Raw genomic sequence first — 21,865 nt, 5'->3', positions numbered from 1 at the left:
TCAATTTAAGTGTTCTGGTACTGGTTTCCCTGAGCTCTGAATGCATAGCAACACTATCTGGGTCAATGCTGAAACGTGGAAGTTGGACGTAAGTCCTTAACAATCTGCATGGACTTGTCCTCGTCTTCTATTTTTTTTTTTATTTTGAGTATAGCCTCAGCCTTGGGGACAAAGAGGAAGTCCTTGTCCAATGGGGCATTCAGTAAGTTGGATTTATTATGCTCTGGAAGGGACAGCTCCCTCAGCCAAGCATGTCTTCTGATGACAGAGCCTGTAGCTGCAGCCCTACTGGAAGTTTCCATAATGTCTTAGGCACAGTGCAGGGAGTGTTTTGCTACCTGAGAACAGGAATTACAAAGGTCCAATAACTATTTGTTTACATAGTAACTCTTTAGAGAGACTCTTGTTCTGTATGTCCATCAGTTTGTTCTTCATCTGATCCTGAATAGTTTCTCTGTGTTTAACCATGTGAAACTGGCAAATCTCAACAGCAAGATGAAAGAGCTGCACAAGGTGGTGTAATATGCTTGTTGCGAGGCTGTTTTAAATACAGGCTGGGGAATGGATTAAGGAGATAGTTTTTTCACACATAGCTTGCCATGGAATTCTGCACACGCTCAGAGTTCTGAGAATGAGGGACTAAAACAGAAAATCAGCTATTAGTTGACTTGCCGAATTTAATAGTACTTTATTTTCTTTGTAATTGGGCCATCTGCAGCTCAGCAGTCAGTACCACCAGCCACCATTGGTTGTGATGAATTCCTCACACAGCTGTACTTTTTGAACCAGTCATCCCTTTGTTTTCTGTATGGGGCAGAAACTAAAGGAGAAAAGACCCTTCTCATTCTAGACACAAAGGACAGATTTTCACTTCCTTTGTTTCAGGAGAAGGATTGGGAGTTGCTAAGTGGATTTATCATCTGCATTATTTTTTGCCGTAAAGTAGCAAATCTCCCTTTTTGAAAATGCTGCTGTCTTAAACCACTTCTCTGTGAGTGTGACTGCTTTCATTGCTGACGTCAGAAGTATTTTCATTGCAAAATGTTCTGCTTTTGCACTTGATATGTCTGCTAAATTTATAGGCAGACATAATGACTTGAATTGAGTCCAGCTGATTTGGTACCTTATGGCTCCAGACCACCCTTTCAGTTTTCATAACTTGGTCATCCTTGTGCTCCCGACTCTTTGGGGACCCATTGGTATTGTGTAAAACATGGATTCTTCTGATATCAGTTGATCAGTGAAAGGACCATTCTTTGCAGACCCAATTACCTTCCTCATTCCTTTCTGTGTGGATGGCCTTGTCATCCTCCAGCTAGTGTTGAAGTTCACTGTAATTCAGACACATTTTTATTTCCATAGCTTTGTACAGCAAAGATGTTTATTTATCTTGCTTTGTCACTGGAAGCAATCTGACAGGCTTGTTGGTGCTAAGCATGCTTAGTGCAAAGAATGATGTCATGGAGAGTTCTGGCAGAAGTGTTGATAACTCAGTTGTAGGAGAATCAAAAAGAAAATGTGAGAAAGGAGGGATGTCCTAATTGTAAACTGAGAGAGACATCCTTAAAGTAACCCAGTTTGCAAGAATGTGCTTTTTTTTCCCTTTCTCCTTCTCATAGTGCTGTTAATTAGAAAATTATTAATCTGGAAATAAGTGCTAATGTTTTCTAAACACATTTGTTCAACAAGGAACTGATTATGGTTAGAATCTTTGCATTACTTTGTGTAATAACTGGTAAAACATGGTTTGTATTGAGAGGTGTTTTCATCCTTCCTTATTTGTTAATTTTTATAAAAATGAAGAAAGTATTTATCATTTCTTCAACTGTTTTAATGTGTTATTTACTTGTAATGCATGAAGCTCTGTGATTACTGTCCAGTATTTGTAAAAAAGGCAAAACAGTTAAGCACTAAAGTGGTGAGAGACTCAATTTTTAACGAATGTTAAGCACCCCCTGCTGAAGTTGTTTAGGTCAGGTCAAAATAGCCAGTACTGTCCAGCAAACAACAGCGGCAGAACAAAAGATTTGTTTCTGCCTGCTGTCCGTGCAGATAAGGTGTCTCTAACCTCCTCTTATAAGCATAACAAGTAGTTTGATTAACAGGAAGTGCATTCATCTGCATTTTCTAAAGGATATGAAATCTGACACTTAAATGTATGTCATAATTTAGTGACTTCACTCTGCTGTGGTTTCTTAGAAAACCATGGATTTTGAATGGAACAGACCAAAAATATGAAGCAGTAATCTGGTAGTTCTGTGAAAATCTGGCAGCTGAGAGGTATGAAAGGAGAGTGTAAATGTAAGGGACTGCATTACTCTACCTTTCTGACAGTGCTCGCTAAGTGTTTTACGGCATTTTTAAGCCAGCAAAATGCTTAGTGTTTTTCTTTGGTTTTTTTTTTTTTTTTTTTTTTTTTTTTACTCTAACTTGTAGTACATGGAGCAGATAAAGCTACATGCACTACAAAAAATTGTCATCGGGTCTCTGGTCCTGTCCTGCAGTTATGTGCTCTTGATATGGTTGCCAACATTCACCTTTCCAGCTTTGCTGCCAAGGTGAATTTCTTGGCATCCATGTTTCGAACACACAAGACTGTAATGATCAGCGAAGCAATCATAATCCTCTGCGTTTAATTTAGTTGACTGGGGTAATCCCACTAATCATGTGGTTTATTTTCAGGAAACCCCAAAGTGATTTTCTTGCATGCAGAGGAAATTTTTTAGTATAAGTGGGAAATTATTTTAGTTTTGGCTAACAAAAGGTTAGTTGTACTTGGTTACTCTTTTGGAAAGCGATCTTCATATGAGCCATATTTTGAACTTATTGATTTCCGTCGATTTTCATTAACAGTTCATTCCGTTATACCTTAGAGAATGGGTGACCTGTACGTTGCCACTCTGGAGAAAAAACATTCTTAAGGGTGGTAATGTACGGGGAATGCCATCTCAAAAACAAGTTTGCTGCTTGATGGCAGCATATTAAGCTGCTGTGAGGCTTGGACAGTAACAAAAGTCACAATTTTTCATGCTTGCAAAATGGAGCATTGCTGTTTGAGTGTCAAGGTAAAACAAAACGCATATAACTACAAATAAGAGTTTCTTTGAATTCGTTTCTGTGTGCTTGCATATATGATTGCGTATGAGAGAGAGAGAACTGACTGCAACTTTCAGTCCATCAAAACATACAAAACTTAATATTTTTTTAATTTTTGACTGACTTTAATCCTCTGTGATTTAGCTAGAAAATTATTAATTAGTGCAGTACTGTGTTGAAAATCAGGGACAGCAAAAGGAGGTGGAGTGGGGTTGTGCTTCATAACTGCTTTTTTGTTTTTTTTGTTTTTTTTTTATTTTTGTGATTCATTCACTGTGATTGGTCTCTGTCTTTCTCTGTATGGTTTTATGTATGCGATTCTTTTTTTTTTTAAATGTCTGTATATAAATATATAAATGTGTTCTATGTGTATGTAACTGTGTGTGCTTCTGAATGTTTGTGTGTAGACATTAAATAACTGTATAAGTTATATTTTGAATGTAAAATATTTCCTCCAACAAGAGCAATTACATGTCACGGCAAGTTGTAAACCTTAGGGGGAGGAATTATCATACATAAAAAATATATGTATATGTGTGTGTGTGTTTTTCTCTTTCTGGCTTTTCCCGGTTAGGGGTCGCCACAGCGGAACTCCAGTCCGCTAATGATTGGCAGTAGATTTTTTTATGATGCTGAGTTGCCAGCCCGACACCCAACCTTCAACGAAGGCACGCCCATTTACACATATCTTTCTAACGCCATTTGACCGCGGGGCCTCGAGGGCATGCAGACTCTACACAGAAGGCAGTCCAGCCGAGAATCGAACAGGAGAACCTCTTGCTGTGTGAGGCAACAACGCTACCGCTGCACCACTGCGGCTTATAGAAATGCACACTATTACAGCTACTAGCTGTAGCCACTAAATGAAAGTTTTAAACAGATAAAGGAGCAAGGAGACTCTAGAGAATGCTTTTAACTGCAAACAAATCAGTTATATGATACCTGACTAGACCACAGAAACCTCAAAAAAATCAAAAATGCACAGAAAAGCACGGATAGAGCACTCACAAACAGAAAATACAACTATCGGTATGAAAAAGCAGGTTACAGTTAAGTAATTCAGTAAACATGCAACTAGAGTAATGAAACCGTATCTAGCAATGAAAAATACAGTTAAAGCAGTACATAAATGCAGTGAAACAGTAAAAAAAAAAAAAAAAAATTTATAACAGTGCAAAATGTAGTAGATTAGCTGTATAGCACAATTATATGCGTTACAGAAGTGCAATTCAATGAAATAAGTGTAAGAAATAACTTATCTTGCTCTTGGAATCTTAAGAAATTTCTGTTTAGTCTCCGTAATAAAGCCATTCCACAGCCTAATAAATACAATGTGTGGTTTATATATATATATATATATATTCACACATGTATATAAAACACACAGAATTATTTATTTCCTAGAGATATTACAAATTACTGAAAATTTTCTTAACTTAATCACAGCTTTACTACAGCTTAGCTCACTTTGTATACATCCTCCTTTGAGAGAACAATAATATTTAAGTTTTTTGCAGTTTTCCTCAGATAGTAACACCTAAAGGATACTATATTTGAGACAGTGAAATAACTGTCAACAATTAGAAATAATCTGTCAACTGAATCCCCAAAGTACAGTCCAAAGTGGGTGGCTATGTTGGCACACTTAAACAGTGAAAATGGAGAGGCATTAGGAATGTGGCCACAATTTAGAAGCGAGCAAAAGTACTCCAGAACTTTTTAGGGTTTTGAGAAATGGTTTTATTAATCTACAAAATAGTTTCTCTTACTACAGAAAGAAGAGGACGCAATTAGGTTTCTAACTCCACAATATCATCAGAGCTCAATAGGCAAATATATATACAAATGTGTATGTGTATATATATATATATATATATATATATATATATATATATATATATATATATATGTATGTGTGTGTGTGTGTGTGTGTATATATATATATATATATATATATATATATATATATATATATATATATATATACACACATGCACACAGATATATCTATATCTATATATATATATATATATATATATATATATATAGGGTCCATTTCTAAATCTTGAAATCTCATAATACTGAGTCCAACATCTTGAAAGTTCAAAATACTGAAAATTCAAAATACTGAATTTCATAATATTGAAAAAAAGAGTACAACACTTACAAATAACAAACCATGTTACTCTTCTCCACCTATTACCAGAGGGGCAAGCCCCCCCTACACCCCCCCCCTCGCTACTTAAATATCAATTCCAAGATCGCACTCCACAGAAGAAAATGGCAAACATACCATTACATGCTTCATGACTGCCTGTTGTAACCTTAGTTATGTTCCCTTTTAATTTGCTATACCACAACATAACTCATCTTAGTGCAGTAAAGTGCAATCTCGGAGCGGATATATTTAAGTAGCAGGGGAGGTGGGGGACGCAGGGGAGCTTCTCCCCTAATAATAGTTGGAGTAAACTAATATGCTTTATCTTTTATTTGTTTCTTTATCTACTTCTGGTGGAGTATAGTAAGTGTTAGTATCCTGTATTTTTTTCTATAGTATGAAATTCAGTATTTTTAGTTTTCAGTATTTTTTGAGCTTTCAAGATTTTGGACTCTATTTTGAATTTCATGATTATGAGCTTTTAAGATTTAGAAGTGGACCCATATAGATATAGATTAGATAAATATAGATATAGATATGTATGGAAACACTTTATATGCACATAATCCTGAAGTATCGAATTTCAGAATCTCTTGCCCATAAGGTGGAAAGGCTAAAACAGCGAACACCCAGAAGCATGAAATTCAAAATCTCCCATTTTGGAGATGTTGACTTAGCGGTTCTGGTGTTGCACTGTGTTCATGGATTCGGGTATGCGTTTGTTTCAAGGGTTTTGGGCAGGGTCTGTAGTGTGTGTTAGTGTGTTTTGTTACTGTGGTGGTATGTGTGCGAGGGAGATGTAGCTTGTGGTTTGTGTATATAGTGCGACCTTGGCGTTAGTATATTTAAGCAGTTTTGTGTGTGTGGGTGCTTGTACATAGGATTGGGTTGTGTTTGTTTGTGGGGAGGAAGGTGTGTGCATGTGGGTGTGTATGTAGTATAGAAGTCACGATTTTGAATTTCGCCCTTTTGGGTGTTTGATGTTTTAGCCTTTCCACTTTATGGGCTCAAGATTCTGAAATTCAATATTTCAGGATTTCGAGCTTATAAAGTGGATCCACACAAACACATACATATGTATAATACACATATACACACACATACACACACATATATATATATATATATATATATATATATATATCTGGATTTGTATCACTTCACTGAAAGACCATTTCACTGACACCCATTTCACTGAGACCAAATCATCTAAAGTTCACTTCACCTAAAACTCATTTCACTGACAAGTAGTACTCTAAGGCAAGTCAAAGGTGTATGTCCATTTCCCCACTGTAGTGCCATCCTGGTGTTAGTATATATAGTTGGGAGGGTGTGGGAGACGTAGCCCCCCACTTAATCTGGTTTTCTGTTGTGTGGTTTTGTTTTACATTATTTGGTAAAACCCAACTAGGTGGGGGGGGTGATGCCAATCACATCCCTCGATGTGGGTTGCTGTGCCCCCACACCCTCCCTAACTATATATATATATATATATATATATATATATATATATATATATATATATATATATATATATACTAACACCAGGATCGCACTACCGTGGAGAAAAGGACATAAACCTTTGACTTGCCTTAGAGTACTATTTGTCAGTGAAATGAACTGTAGGTGATTTGGTCTCAGTGAAATGGTTGTCAGTGAAATGGTCTTTCCGTGAAGTGATACAAATCTCTCTCTCTCTCTCTATATATATATATATATATATATATATGTATATATATATATATATATATATATATATATATATATATATATATATATGTGTGTGTGTGTGTGTGTGCGCGTGCATATAATATATTAAACAGTGTAAGAAACATCTCTGTGTGGAAGATTTTCAGTCCATATATCTCTAGTTCACTGTATATTAATCAGATCAGACAGTAGTAGTAGAAGTAGAGAACTTAAATTCGTCTTAAGTAAAAAAAAATAAATAAATATATAAAAAATATATAATTGTACAGAATTGCTAAGTATTCGAAAGTAATTCAAGCAAGGCAGGCAGTCTGTTTTCCACTCAAAAATCCTTTAAGTACTCGGACAAGCGATACAATTAAAACAAAAACAGAGTAATAGTTTCCTCACAAGCTTTCTAAATATATATATATATATATATATATATATATATATATATATATATATATATATATTTACTTTTTATCAGGCAAGGGAGTGGTTTATTGTGCTGTAAAACAAAGCGTTATTGGTACACATGTAATCTCGCATCCCTTTCTCCATCAGTGTGACATTCAAGCTGGTTCCGCCCCACTTAATAGCTGTCATAGTAATATAACCCTTATGTACTTATTTATAATGATGTGGTACCTCTTATTTAACCAGATTAAATAGATTAAGTCTGTGATTTTATCCAAGACAATAAACTGCATGGCTGGAAGTATATCAACCTTAGTCCATTTGGCAATCAAAAAATATATATATAAATATACACGTTGCATGTAAAAAAAACAATTGTAAATGTCATATTCTATTTTCATGACCTATTGTTAACAAAGATCGCTTTCATTCTTCTAGACTTCTTCAGGTCTGTGCACAAGAACCCCAACGACTATCTGTAAAATTATTATTGTATAATTAGTATTGTTATTGCACATTATTTTGAATAAAGAACCCTAAAAACTATCTATAAAAATATTATTGTATAATTAGTACACCATTTTGATATATATATATATATATATATATATATATATATATATATATATATATATATATGTGTGTGTGTGCGTGTGTGTAGTAATAAAAAAAATAGCCCATTCTCTGAGTGCAGTAATGCATTCCAAGTTGTGTGTTGTTGTGGAAATAATGCCCTTCCAGGAGTGTAGAGGCCCTCACCTGCAGCGTTAAGCCTCAGAACACCCTTAGACATGTTATTTCCTCAGTAGTCTGGCATTATTACTTGCTTTTCCAGATTTGCAGGAGGTTGTGATGTCAACATGCAAAGGTAAAGTTTGCAGGTCTTTTTATTTTGGAACAAATCTTTGCCTTAAGAGTTGTATCCCAGTTTGTTAGTTTCTTTTTCGACTCTCTTGACCAGTTTGTTCTGTTTTTCAGATTTTCTGGAGGCCCTGATGCTAACATGCAAAGGTATGTTCATTTTAGTAATTTTATGGAGTAAGGAATTTCAAGAATTGTGTGAATGGGTTTTAAATGTTTAAGGTGCCATGTCATGAGTCTGCCTTAATAAAATGTATACAGGATATTCAATGTATCTTCCTTTGAGGTGCGTACTACTTTGGAATAACTTAGCAATACATGATGTGCAAATTTCTGTAGCTTGTTAGTATTTAAATGTATTCACCCATATTCTATATCTCGTTTTATTAAATTCTAAAATAAACATCAGTACTACTTAGCTGTGAGTTAATTGCAGCACAGTGATGGACATTTCATGAGTCTCTACACCAAAATGAAACCTTCAGTAAAATCCAGAGAGAGTTTTTTCCCTAATGCTGTTTTCATTCGAGTTGTTTCTAGCCCTGGAGCAGTCCACATATCTGAACGTTTCAGTGGTCTGTCCTATGTGGAGAATTTAGTAGGAGTTTTACGCTGGGTATGTGGTTTTGAAATGACTCTTGCAGCACTTTATCTTATTTGGAGACCGTTATACTTTGCTATGTTATCACAGTCTCTGTTTTAGTGCTGCAGAAAAAAAATGTACAGTTGTAGATGTATAGAAGGAATCTAGTCTGCTGGCGGCCGGTAGGGGGTCAGAGAAGACTCTTTTATCTGGTAAGTTACTCAGCAGATGGCACAAAGAAGCTAATTGGCTTGCAAGGCAAAGACAGAAAGATGAGAATGAGCCAGTACAGGCTTACTTTTTTTTATTGTGAGAAAGCATTTAATACCGAGTGGTATGGATAAAAAAGGATGTAGAGCAGGCAGCTAAAGAAATGTGGGGAGAGACAAAAGGACAGAATAATCAGCCAATATATGGCATTGGAAATTGATTTCCATGAAAAGAGAGCACGATACAAACAATCAAAATGCTTACTGTACCCTTGCTTTCTACAGAGAGCAGGCATTGTTTTCCAATTGCATGAAAAGATCATGGGGTGATGATTAGTAAAAAGTTGAGTTTTGTGGAGAATATAAAACTGACGGTGAAATGGGAAAATTTGACGCTGCCAGCTTGATGGAGGTTGGGCATCCTGATTTAAACATTTTTATTACCATGCAAATAGCAATGTACGTTGGTACTAGAGAGGTCATATAACTCAGATGCAAACAGATGATAGTGTAAGGTGAAAATAGTGTAGATAAGAAGTGTTTGGGTTTTATGAAAAAGGGTGAATAAGGAGAAACATGGGCATTGTATGTGTAAATCATGCATGGGAATAAGAGAGCATATTAAGGAATAGATAAATTAGGTAATACCAGTAAGTATTAAAGACACTTAAAAAGAAATGGATCCCAAAGATCAGTAGCAAGGAGATGGAAAGTAATAAAAAAAGGAGGTATTGAGAATGTGTATTACAGGTTAGAGAAATTTAGTGGCATGGGAGGACAATCAGAGGGACAGCAAATTGATGGAAAGAGATCAGTTGCCATATATGGGTGTAATAGCAGAATTTAAGCAAAATAAAGATGTCGGAAAAAAAGACCAGAATTGGTAGTATTACTTAAAGGGTCAAGAATAGAAATGTTGCTAAAAGAAAGATAAGTAGAACATGTAAAACTTTTGAGTGGCAGTAGAGCACGTCACATGGATATAAGAAGGGGATGGAATACATGAAATATGCAAATAACAGCAGGTCAGGGGAAAGACATGTTTATGACTACAAAAATGCCCAACAAAGTTAAGGAAATTTAGAACTTTAGCACAGAAGTGTCTGTGGGTATTTTGTTTCCACTGGTTGATGAGTGACAGTAGCTGTGTAATGAAGACGAGGAGGAGCTGGGAGGGTATTTCTTGGTCTGTATACACACTTTCTCTAGGTATTGCATTTTGACAGGGGGTGGAGGAGTTACTTGCTAGGGCAGGATTTGCTTTTGCTGTGCTGCAAGGTCTGTTCTCCTAATTACATGTTTTTCCAACCAGTTCTATATCTTTATGCTATAGGAATTTCCTCAAAAGTCTGGACTAAAACTCTGAGTAATAAGATGCGCATACCATGTTTGTGTATGGAACTAACTGTATATGTAGATTTTTAAGTACATTAACAGTTGCTGTCCAGGTACCCTCAGTCCATCACACTTGTTTTGGTTCTTCCCAATTCTTACCATCCCAGATTGAGGTGGCTTTGTAGTCCTATCTGCCCCTTCCTTCTCGGGCTCCCTTTCCTGTCTTACTTGACCTTTACTGGCTGAAGATGTAGGTTGGGGACCTATGGGGTGGACGTAGATCAAAGCAGACTTTTACCATTTGGTTAACTAGGGCTTTTGCACTGAGGTCTTGTAATCTGGCCTTGGCTTGAACAAAAAAGACCTGAGGGATGGTGTGGGCCAGTGCACGTGTAATACAACAAACATCCTTGCATACTGGTGGGAGAGAGAGAGGCGAGGCTCAAGAGGAAAGTAGAACTATAAAACTACAAGAAAAACTTAGCCAAGCTAGATTTTCCACTGTGTGATTCCTTAAAACTTCTTGTATTAAAGGTAACATATGATATATGCAAATGACCCCTTCAGAACATCAGATGTTTCACTTATATGGCAGTTCCAAATGCCCATGACATTTTTCCTTTTTAAGTCTGGTATGGACAAATTCAGGCCAATAAAGCCAAACCCCACTAGCTGTGGACATACATGTTTCAGCCTTCTTATGGCCTTGTCAGCACAGCATAAGTGACTGTTTGGCTAACATTTGGAAATACAGGGTTGTCATATCCAGCTGATTTTCCATAATCATTAGGGTCTCTGCAAAAAATCCCAACTAACTAAAACGAAGTAAAAAGGAAAAAAAAATTATGGGCATCCAGAACTGTCGTATAACTGACACACCTGATGTCCTTAAGGGGTCATTTGCATATATCCCATGTTACATCTAATACAAGAGGTTTTAAGGAACCTCACAGTCGAAAATTTAGCTTGGCTAGATTTTTCTTATAGTTTAACTGATTGGTTTGTCTGTGACCTTGTTGCTCATTGTTTTAGTAGGAAAGTAGAACTGTGGAAATCGGGCAACTTGCAGGCAGGAATCCCCAAAGTCAGGACTTGTGTCTTCACTGCTACATCTTCATTTATGGTAAGTTTTTAACACAACTGTAGTTTCCTCATTCCCCATCTCCATTCACGTTATCCTCAAGAATGTATCTTCTTGGATCAAGAGTTCTTTCACATTTTGCAGAACTTGCAGCCAAGAACAGATTGTTTGGTGTTTTGAGTCTTCAGTGCTGAGAGAAAGAGGGGAACTCTGTCAGAAGGAGTTTGACTCCTCTGAGAATAAGGGAGAAGAATTGGACTGTGCTTTCCTGATGTTATGCCTCTCAGAGTGCAGCATGAGTAGTGATGAGACAGTGTCCTCTACTTCTCCCATGGTGGAAATCTCATTTGGAAATTTGCAGACTGAAGGAAAATTTTAAACGAGAAACTGAAGTGGAATCAGTGGCTCAGAAATGGGTATTTTGATCTGGTGGTCTTGAATGTCACCATACCTCGAATTCTACAGTCCTGGCAGTTCTAGTGACAGTTTCTTGTCTCCCTGTAAGGAAGTTGACACCGAGGCCCTCTCCCCCTAAAGAACTTGATAAGTTTTAATTTATCCAGCAATCCCATAAATTCTTTTACAGTATTTATTTGCAGTTCACCAGGTCACGACTTGTTTACTGAAGAATAGTGCAGTACACAGAGGTGATTTGTTTTAAAGTACAAAATCACATTGAAAAATATACAGAAGTGCAAATGTTCTTTTTAGTCGCAGATTACATTGCATGCCAAAAAAAATTTATTGCTACCGATTTACAAGTGTATTGACCTGTGACAAAAGCTGTGCTAATTATATTGACAAAACTAAACTGTACATAGAGGGAGAGGTGCAGAATTCTCATCTGGCGTCATGAAAACAGATGCACTTAGCCTTGAATAAACACCTACTCAGAGAGGCAGTTTTGATTAGTAATCCTCTGTTGGATCCAGAGAAGGGGGCTTCTAAGTAGGTTCTTGCGTAGTACTCTTGCCAGCTTCAGTGAAAGCAGACTCTTGACCAGTATGAGAAGAAAGTGTGCAGAACTACCACACTGGCCTTTAGAGATATTCATCGTCAAATGCAAGTTTCAGATTGCTTTTCTTGACCATATGAAGGAACATATGGTGAGGTGTCTAATGTGGATCTGAGGGCAAAATTAGTGGACATTAACCAGAGTGTTAAGCAGGTGGTTGAGCAGTCTATCCCATGTGGCTGTGAAATGTAGATGTAGCATCCCAGGAGACAGTAGCTGTGGGGTGTGATTAGGAGGCGAGCATGGCTGAAACCCCAGTCCCTGCCATTTTTTTTTTTAATAAGGATCTGCACTCAAGATTCTTTACTAATAGTGTTCAGGAGGATGGCAGAAAGGGAAAAGTCTGTACAAGGAGTTGAACAGGGTTTTTATTTTCACAAAACCCCCCCCCCCCTTCCCACACACACACACACACACACAAGAGAAACTCTTCTGGGCTATATTATCACAGGCATGCAGGGGGTAAGAAGGCACACTACAAAAAAGTGACAGGGAGGTTTCTGTCATTTGAAAGGACCAGGTGTGACTATATGGAGCTGCTTCTCCTTCACCTCTCTCTTTACTAATCTCAAACTCCTTTTCCCCCCACCGTCAATATAGTTGCAAGGGTTGCCTAGTTTATAAGAACTGGAAAGTGGTATAGGAGATAAATGGGTGCTTTGAGTAATTTCTCAGAGTTTGTTACAGCAGTTGTGAAAATGAGGAATGTCTGGTATTTCCTCTCCATTTACCAGAAGACTTGGAACATCTGAGCCTTCCAATTATGCAAGACCTCCTCTAGTTAGGGATATTAGAACCGTGGCCAAAACATAAGCAAAACAGGATGATTTATTCAAGGAGTTTTCTTGTGCCCAAGAAGGTTGGTCCTTGAATGCCTTTCCTGTACTTGTCAAGGCTGAAATTCTACTTCAGGGTTCCCAAATTCTGAATGTTCATTTAGCAAGCCCCATTTTACCACTCCTATTCCCTCATGCTCTTGATAGTTTCACTAGACATCAAGGATACCTTCTTCCATATATCAGTTCATGAGGACCAAAAATACTTTCTCAAATTTAAGGTTGGGGGCTCACAATCAGTTTAATTTCTTGCTCTTTGGATTGGCTACTGCACGCAGGGTATTTGGAGTGCCTAGCTCCAGTCATTGCATATTGCAGAATCAAGGGGCATTCATATTTACCCATACGTATATGCACTGTACCACAAAAAGGTGGAGAGGATTCTGCAATTCACCAAGGTTTGTTTTCAAAACCTGGAGTTTTCATCTGCCATCCCAGGTTGAGTCTCAGGGCAAAGGCAAGTCCCTTGCACAGTACCTACAGACCCTGAGGGAAGACTGTGGTCATGGAATGAGATCTTAATAGTACCAGAGTCCATGGCCTCCACAATTCTTGCAGGATCCCTGATAAGGATGTACATGAGGATGATCCAGCACTGTCCAGTCCCTACAGGAGATGATTCCTGTGCTACCTTGCAGCATAAAAACATTAGTATGGTGGGCGTCGCATGTCAGACAGAAACCTGGGTACCCTTCTGACAGGAACCCTGGCATCTAACCCTAGCTTTGTATACTTCAAACCTAGCCTGGAGGAGCCTACGCAAGAAATGTCAAGTTACATGGAGTTTGGTTCCAGGTCATTCTAGGCAATTAAAAGCTTTTCAGGCCTGTCTGGAAAGAGAGTTGTTTGCAAAAGACAGCAGACAACACTGCTGTAATGTAGAGTATGTAAGCAAGGGGGGGGCTTGCTCTTATTCATTTTGCAGGCTGGCCATGACTGCCTTGAAAGACTTGTTTAGTCCCAGATGGCCCCTAAAAGCAGTCAGTATCCTCTCATTTTAAATATAGATGCAGACCAGATCTACAGCAGAACCCAATGAGTGGCTGTTACACAAGAATGTTCTTCAGATAACTCGCTGGCAGAGTGCTCCAGCGATGGACCTGTTTGCGTCTGTGAGCAGCAGGACAGATGACATTTTTTCTGAACACTGCACAAAGAAGCTTGATAACTTGTCCTTCAACTGGACAGATCTTTCTATCTGCATTCTTTCTACCTCCCTTCTTTGTAGAGTGATACAGTACGTATTCGAGGAAAGGGCCAAATGTGCACCACATAGCAGCCTTTTATCCCAGGCAGCACTGTGGTGGACTTCGTCTACATGTGTAGGGTAAAAAATCTCATGCTGCATTTGCAGTTGTACATTCTCACGCATGACATGGTGTCATGCTGCACCCAGTTCTGAAGACCCTTTAGCTCACTAAGTGGATTTATCCTTTTTGCCATTCAGGTACAAGTTCAGAAGGCCTTCCACAATGAAATCCTACTTGGCTAAATGGAAGAGGATTTTGGTGTGGTGCCATAGCAAGAATCGGAGAACCCTTTGTAGCACTGATGTCATTAACTGTGCCATACTTAGTGAGTCGTTCAAATCAGGCCTGGCAAGTTCCACTGTGAGGGTGCATCTCTCAGTCTGTTTAGCTGGTGTGTCTATCAGTGCTCTTCCTCCTGCATTCCTGCAACCTGTTACTTCCTTAAAGGGAGTTAAACATTTGAGACCACCTAGTAAGCTGGCTTCTCTTCAATGGGATTATGTCTTCACTTTCTTCTGAACCTGCTCCCTCAGCCCCACTTTAATACCTAACCTAAAAAAAAATGGTTACTTGCGCATTATCGCAACCAGATTTTTTGCGATAATACCGCTTGCTTCCCGGTGTGTGAATGTAACCAGAAATGTATACAGAATCATCACACAGGCAATGTTAGCTTTATGAAAAAGTATTGTTTAGGTAGGAAGAATAGTGTACAATTTAAAAAATGACTGTTTCAAGCTCTGCCGTTTCTCTTCATTTGTCACTCACAGTACATTTTCTACACCAGTTCCACAGGTATGCTGCCCTAAAACATCCACAGATATGCTGCCCAAAACATCCAGAAAACTTTCCAAGAGTAACTACTATCCAACTGAAAACAAAAAATAATCTGTTACTGTCACGTACTCCATACATGTTTATCGTAGTACCACGTAACACCACATGTAATATTAAATTTAGTCTCCGTCGCACAAGTACTTTATCTTTGTTATTCTCTTTAACTTAATTCTTTTCAAATGTTTGTAAAATAAAGCCAATAATGTGAAGCCACCCCCCCCCCCCAAAATGTGGTGCTCTTGATGTCTTATTCTCTGAAAAATGTATTGTCAACTTTGGAATACTAACAGAATCGGACAAATGTACTTAGAACCACAAATCCACAGAAAGAGGAACCAGTCAGTGAAGACGTTTACAAAAAACTTTTAATCTCCTCAATGGTAAAAACAAGATCAAATCAAGCGCTTTCACTTGGCTCAGCACCAAGCTTTATCTAGATGAAATATACAATGAATTATGTCCATTTATATACAACTATCAAACCATCATGTGACCTAACACATAATGAAATCTTAAAGCTATAATCATTTTAAAAATAATTGCAAATATTTATAAAACCAAATCCAATCTGAAAAAATAGATCAGTAACATACTTAACTGTTCCATAATAACCTGGCTACACTAAAATGCTGGTTATAGAACCCTCAATAATATATGTAAAATTAAAACTTGTAGGTGTTTCTAAATACAATAACATTGTTAAAATATTGTGTTAATATATGTAATAGAATGTAAAAATATATATAAAAAATAATGTTTTTTGTATGGTATTTAGAAACACCTACAAGTTTTAATTTTACATATATTATTGAGGGTTCTATAACCAGCATTTGAGTGTAGCCAGGTTATTATGGAACAGTTAGTATGTTACTGATCTATTTTTTCAGATTGGATTTGGTTTTATAAATATTTGCAATTATTTTTAAAATGATTATAGCTTTAAGATTTCATTATGTGTTAGGTCACATGATGGTTTGAGAGTTGTATATAAATGGACATAATTCATTGTATATTTTATCTTGATAAAGCTTGGTACTGAGCCAAGTGAAAGCGCTTGATTTGATCTTGTTTTTACCATTGAGGAGATTAAAAGTTTTTTGTAAACGTCTTCACGGACTGGTTCCTCTTTCTGTGGATTTGTGGTTCTAACTTTGGAATACTCCTTGCATTACGGCAGCAGTTCAACCAAACATTTCCCATTTGTCCTCATTTAATTTCCTTCAGTACGACAGCAGTGTAATCAATTTTGAAGTATGCAAAGCAGGATTCACATTTCCATGTTAATTCAGCTTACATATTTGGGACAAACTAGGTTGTACCCACAGAAAACATCAAATTCAACCTTAAGTTTACTCCCACAATCCGTTTTTGGGCCAACAAGCGTATTACTGCAACCGCAAAAATTTGGTTGTTATAACGTAAGTACCAAAAAATGTTGTGCTACTTGCTGTCCCCTCTGCTGGAAGGATTTCAGAGCTATAGCCACTTGTGTACAGAGTTCATTTTGTAGTTTTCTGCAAAGATATCGTCAGACTTTCCACGGTCAGTCATTTGCCCAACAAACTATCCACTTGCCTTTTTCTTTTCCAAGCCTACAGAACAAGGGAGAAGTAGTAGTGTACTCCATAAATATACAGAGATAACTGATGTGTTATCTAGGTAAGACCAAATACATCAACATTTCAGACATACTCTCTCTGGCAGTTTGAAAGGAAGGGAACTGGTCTCTGAGCAAGCAGTTTAAAGTAGCTGGCCCATTGGAAGGGTCTTTGAGAGCTCACAACACTAGAGCTTCTACAGCCAGTTTGGTTTTCTTGGTGGTGGGTGGTGGAGTTGAATGCTCAGCCTGTTCTGGCAGCACCTGCTCTTTTTACCACACTTTATCTCTAGCATGTGGTGTTTAGAAGTAATCTGTAGAACATTGACTGGTTTTGTTTTGCCAACCAAACCAGTTCTCTAACATCTCTCACTCTGAGTTCTGGGAATTGTTTCATTAGTAATTACTACTGCAGCAATGATCTGTACAAAAGCGTCGTGCAGTTGTTGGACAACCTATCAGAGTAGGTGATCTGATGCTGTCAATTTTCATTTGTTCCTCAACAAGTGGTTTTGGATCTGATTGCTTTTTACAACTCATAGGTACTGAAAACTCTTGAGCTCCTCCCTTAGTCATAATGCTCTAGCTCCCCTACCATATTTCAGATCTTGTTTGCTGCCTTCGCGTACAGGTGTGGTTGCTGTTAACTCTTGAGCTTTGGTGTTTTTTGAGAAAAGCAATATATTTGTATTTGTATCATTTTTTTCTAGTTACATCCTGTAATATATTCCTCCCTTATCCTCTGCAGAGAGGTGCAGTTTAGAATTACCATTATTGTTTTCTCTTTTTTTCTCTTCTCTCTTGCTCTATACCCTTACGGTAGTTTCTTCAGTTAACATTATTGGTAATTTCTGAATCTTTTTTTCTTCACTTGTATATATTTATATATGTATATATATATATATATATATATATATATATATATATATATATGTATATATATATATGTATTTATTTGTTTTTGTGCTGCCTTTTTTTTCCAACAGCAATGGCTGAAAAACCTTCAGGATTTATAAAACATAAGGCCTGTGGCCACAAAATACCCCTTTCAGATGCATGCTATTCTTGTGTGTGCTGTTCAAGTCCAGTCATTTAAGAGCCTTGTGACCTATGTAAGGCTTTTAATCCATGGGCGTTAGAAGGCCACAAAAATAAGCTTATTTTGAAAGGTTTACTTCTAACAGCCTTTTTAATGACTGTACCTGGAGCTCAAACCTCCAAGAAAATAGAGAGAAAGGAGTCTAAAGAGAGTCCCTTGGGCCCCTTCTGGATCTTCTACTCCGAGTACAGATCCTACTACTGAGCCACCTCTCAAGGTATCTGAACAATCAGATCCTATTTCATCGGATCCAAAGACTAAACATTTGGATCCAACAGATTGATATCCAGTCTACATAGTCAGATCCAACACATTCTAAGACAAAGAAGCTTCCTCGGACCCAATATGTGTCATCTCTATATCCCGTTCTTCCTGTCTTCCATCGACTTTCCTAGAGAGACACCACCAATCTAGGACCCCTTCAGTGGTCTCTTCTCAATCTTCCAGGAGTTTGACAATAACAGAGTAGTATGATGAGATTTCTCTAGACACAAATTCAGATGAGAGTTCTCCCGGCTCCTACCCAGTTAGGTCAGTAGACTTTTACCAGTACTGCTACACCTATTTTGGCTCCTCCTCCAATCCGAACTTTGGATTCAGAGCTCTTGGATCCAAAACTTCTGGAACCATCCGTGTCTGAGCCAATGATAATTTTATCTTCCACTCAGATGCCTTCTTTGAGTGGACTGGCTCCAAGTGTTTCAGAGCCGTAGTGCAGTTGCTGTATCCGAGGTGTTGGAATCTACTCCGAAGTTGATGGAACCATCTCTGGTCAAGTGGCCTGCCTTCAGGTCGGATGGAACCGATGGTCCGAGAGCATGTCTTCTTGGCACTATCGGTGGCGTCCATCCTGAGACATTGTGCTTTAGAGGTAGTAGAGAGAGTTTTCTCTGATCACATAGGTTGCTGAATAATTTGGCACATTTCACCAGACTTCAGAGGGATTTGATTAAAGAACTGTCGAAATCCCTCTCCGGGACCATTACTTCTGAGGCAGTGACCTCTGCAGCCTCACTGTTGGCTACCCTGCAGTCGATTTCAGATTCTTCCATGAGGTTTATTTCACATGCAGCTGAAGGCATCTATGTGTGTCTGGTTCAGGCATTTCCATTAGTAGACATGCTTGGATGCGCCTGTGTGATTTTGAGAGCCCTTCAAAACGACCTTTGTCAGTGCTCCCTTTGATGGGATTTCTTTGTTTGGCCTCAAATTTAGAGACACTGTCCATGTGTGAACCTCATTTGTCTCTTTTTGGCCTCGTCAGATGTGGTTCCCCTTTCTTTGGCCTAAGCTAGTTCATCATCTGTGGATTCTGGATCCATTTTCAGACCTACTGTCTCACCCAACAGTCATGATTCACCTGGACATATCAGGCATATAGTTAACCGCATGGTTTCTCCACTTCATTGATAGCTAGACAACCCAGGCTCTCCTCCCCTGTCTGCCACATGCTTTTATCTTCCCATAAAGCTTCCACTTGGAAGATTTACAGAAGTAAATGGAAAAGATTTTTGGCACAACAGAAAGACATTGAGCGTTTTTCAGCACCAGTACCTAATGTTCTTGAGTTTTTTGTTACAGTTTTTAATGAAGGGGCTTAGCTCCTTGACTATTAAAGTGCAACTAGCTGCTATTTCCATATAGGAGTTAATTCCACCTTAGCCTCTTTGAAGCTTTATAAGGTCTTTAAGAGTTACTTTTCTTTTTAGATCCCCCTTTTAAAGATCCAGCTCCACCGTGGGATTTGTATTGTTTTTTGCGAGCTTTGACTCAGCCAACATTTGAACTGTCATCAAAATATGAACTATATTTTTAGTAGTCATAACCTCTGCTAGCAGAGTTTCAGAACTTCAGGCCTTGTCTTCTAAGCCTCCTTATTTAATTTTTCATAAAGATAAGGTGTCATTACAAACCAACTCATTCTTCCTTCCTAAGATGATGTCAGAATCCAACAACAGTCAATCTGTCAGTCTTTCCAAATCCCTCAAACAAAAGGGGTACATGTTATACTTACTGGACGTTCACAGAATGTTATGTTTCTGTTTGCATAGAATGTAAAAATTCAGAAAATCAGATCAATTATTTGTCTCTTTGGAATCAAAATTGGGCAAGCCAGTTACCAAAGTAACCTTAACCAGGTTGGCTGATTGCATTTCCTTTATTTATAACAAATTCAGTTTATCTTTGCCAAAACCTTTGAGAGCTCATTCCACGGCAACTACTTCAGTATTTTTATCCAGATCTCCATGGATGATATTTGAACTGCTGCAATTTGGGTTAAGCCTCTTACCTTTATTACTCATTACAAGTTGGTTCTGGTGTCTAGGGGAAGAGCAGCCTTTGGCTCAGCAGTGTTCAGGAATATGCTTTGTTAGAATTCTCCTGGGATTTAGGTAGCTGGGGACTCTTGTCCCACTTGCTGAGGAACGAATGATAAAGAAGTTATGTACTCACCATAACATACCATCTGTGTTGTCAATTTTCATTCTTCCTCAACTTCCCTACCCCTGTTTGTGACTTTTGGAAGAACGAGAAGATACTAAGGGAACCAGTATTTCCACCTTTGAGCTCCAGATATTGGTTTCTGATATTTATGATGGTTTCCAATTTTCTTATAAGCAAAAGAGCAGCAAACAAGATCTGGTAAGGGAGGAGTGAGAGTTTGCAGTATCCATGAGCTGTAAAAAGATGTTGAGTCAGACCTGAGGGTCTGATCCGAACCACTTTGTTGAGGAAGAATGAAAATGGACACAGGACCGGTGAAACTAGAGAACTAAAGATTAATGAGCGCTTTCGTCTGCAATTACACTTGACTTCTTCAGATAAACCGTACTGTTACATCACATCCTTTTATAGCCAGGCACATTCACATGACCACAACAATTAAATTAAAATAAAATAAAACTTATAGATGCACACCTTTGTTACTGTAGTTTCTTTTGTATTAATGTACTATAGATTAAAGAACCATTTTATGAGGCTTGTAAAAATATTTAACTAGGAAAAGTTATGGTTTTAAATAAGTGTGTATGTTGATTACCACCACCTAAATGCATGAGCTATAAATACTGCCTTAAAACCTAGAAATCAACAACACTGTTGAAGTACACAAATAAAGGTGCGCATCTACAAGTTTTAGTTTATTTTAATTGTTGTGGTCATGTGATGGTGCCTAGTTATAAAAGGATGTGATGTAAGAGTATGGTTTCTCTGAAGAAGTCAAGTGTAATTGCAGACAAAAGAGCTCATTAAACTTTAGTTGTCTAGTTTCACCGGTCCTGTGTTCATTTTCTTATTTTTTGTTATTAGTTTGTCTTTGTGGTTACTGGTTTTAAAGAATGAAAGCAGACAAACAGATGGAATGTTATAGTAAGTACAGAACTTTTTTCAAGTAGGTCATTGTTCCCTCCCACCACCCCTCTTCTCTTCCTTTGGCATCCTAGATCTGTGGTGAAGTATCCTATCCCTATGTAATTATCTTATCTGTGTATCTTTTGGACTCTGGTTGCTCATATTTTACTTTATTTCACTTCTTTTTTTTTAATGCCTTCTCTCCTGTAAAGTCCCCAGGTGTACTATGAACTGGATATACCAGAGGAGCTCCATTTCTCAACGCTCATGGTCTAGACAGTGTCTGAATTATACCTTCCTAGTTAGTCTCCTTAGGTGATTGTTTAGGGCTAGGGAGGCTGGCTAACAGATTGTTTCTTGTGCAAAAAAGCTCTAAAATACACAGGCAGATAGTTTCATACAGGGAATGTACATATTTCTCTGAGGGATAGGTAGCCACTTGACCTTG

General features: G+C 37.9%; 1 protein-coding gene across 5 annotated transcripts in view; it reads left to right on the top strand.

Annotated features, from left to right (window-relative positions):
- LOC122809699 (zinc finger CCCH domain-containing protein 13-like) overlaps nt 1–21,865 on the top strand; it is a 1,891,555-nt gene that overhangs the window by 1,253,565 nt on the left and 616,125 nt on the right. For all 5 annotated transcript variants that reach the window (XM_044081418.1, XM_044081393.1, XM_044081403.1 and 2 more), the window contains one exon: nt 8,342–8,374. In XM_044081418.1, the coding sequence (XP_043937353.1) occupies nt 8,342–8,374 (33 nt within the window). The remainder of the gene's footprint in view (nt 1–8,341; nt 8,375–21,865) is intronic.

Source organism: Protopterus annectens, chromosome 1.part1, assembly GCF_019279795.1.
Source record: "Protopterus annectens isolate FY-2018-M chromosome 1.part1, PAN1.0, whole genome shotgun sequence".
In the NCBI taxonomy this organism is placed as follows: Eukaryota; Metazoa; Chordata; order Ceratodontiformes; family Protopteridae; genus Protopterus; species Protopterus annectens.
Note: the sequence above shows the minus strand (reverse complement) of the source record. Positions and strands in the feature narration are given on the sequence as shown.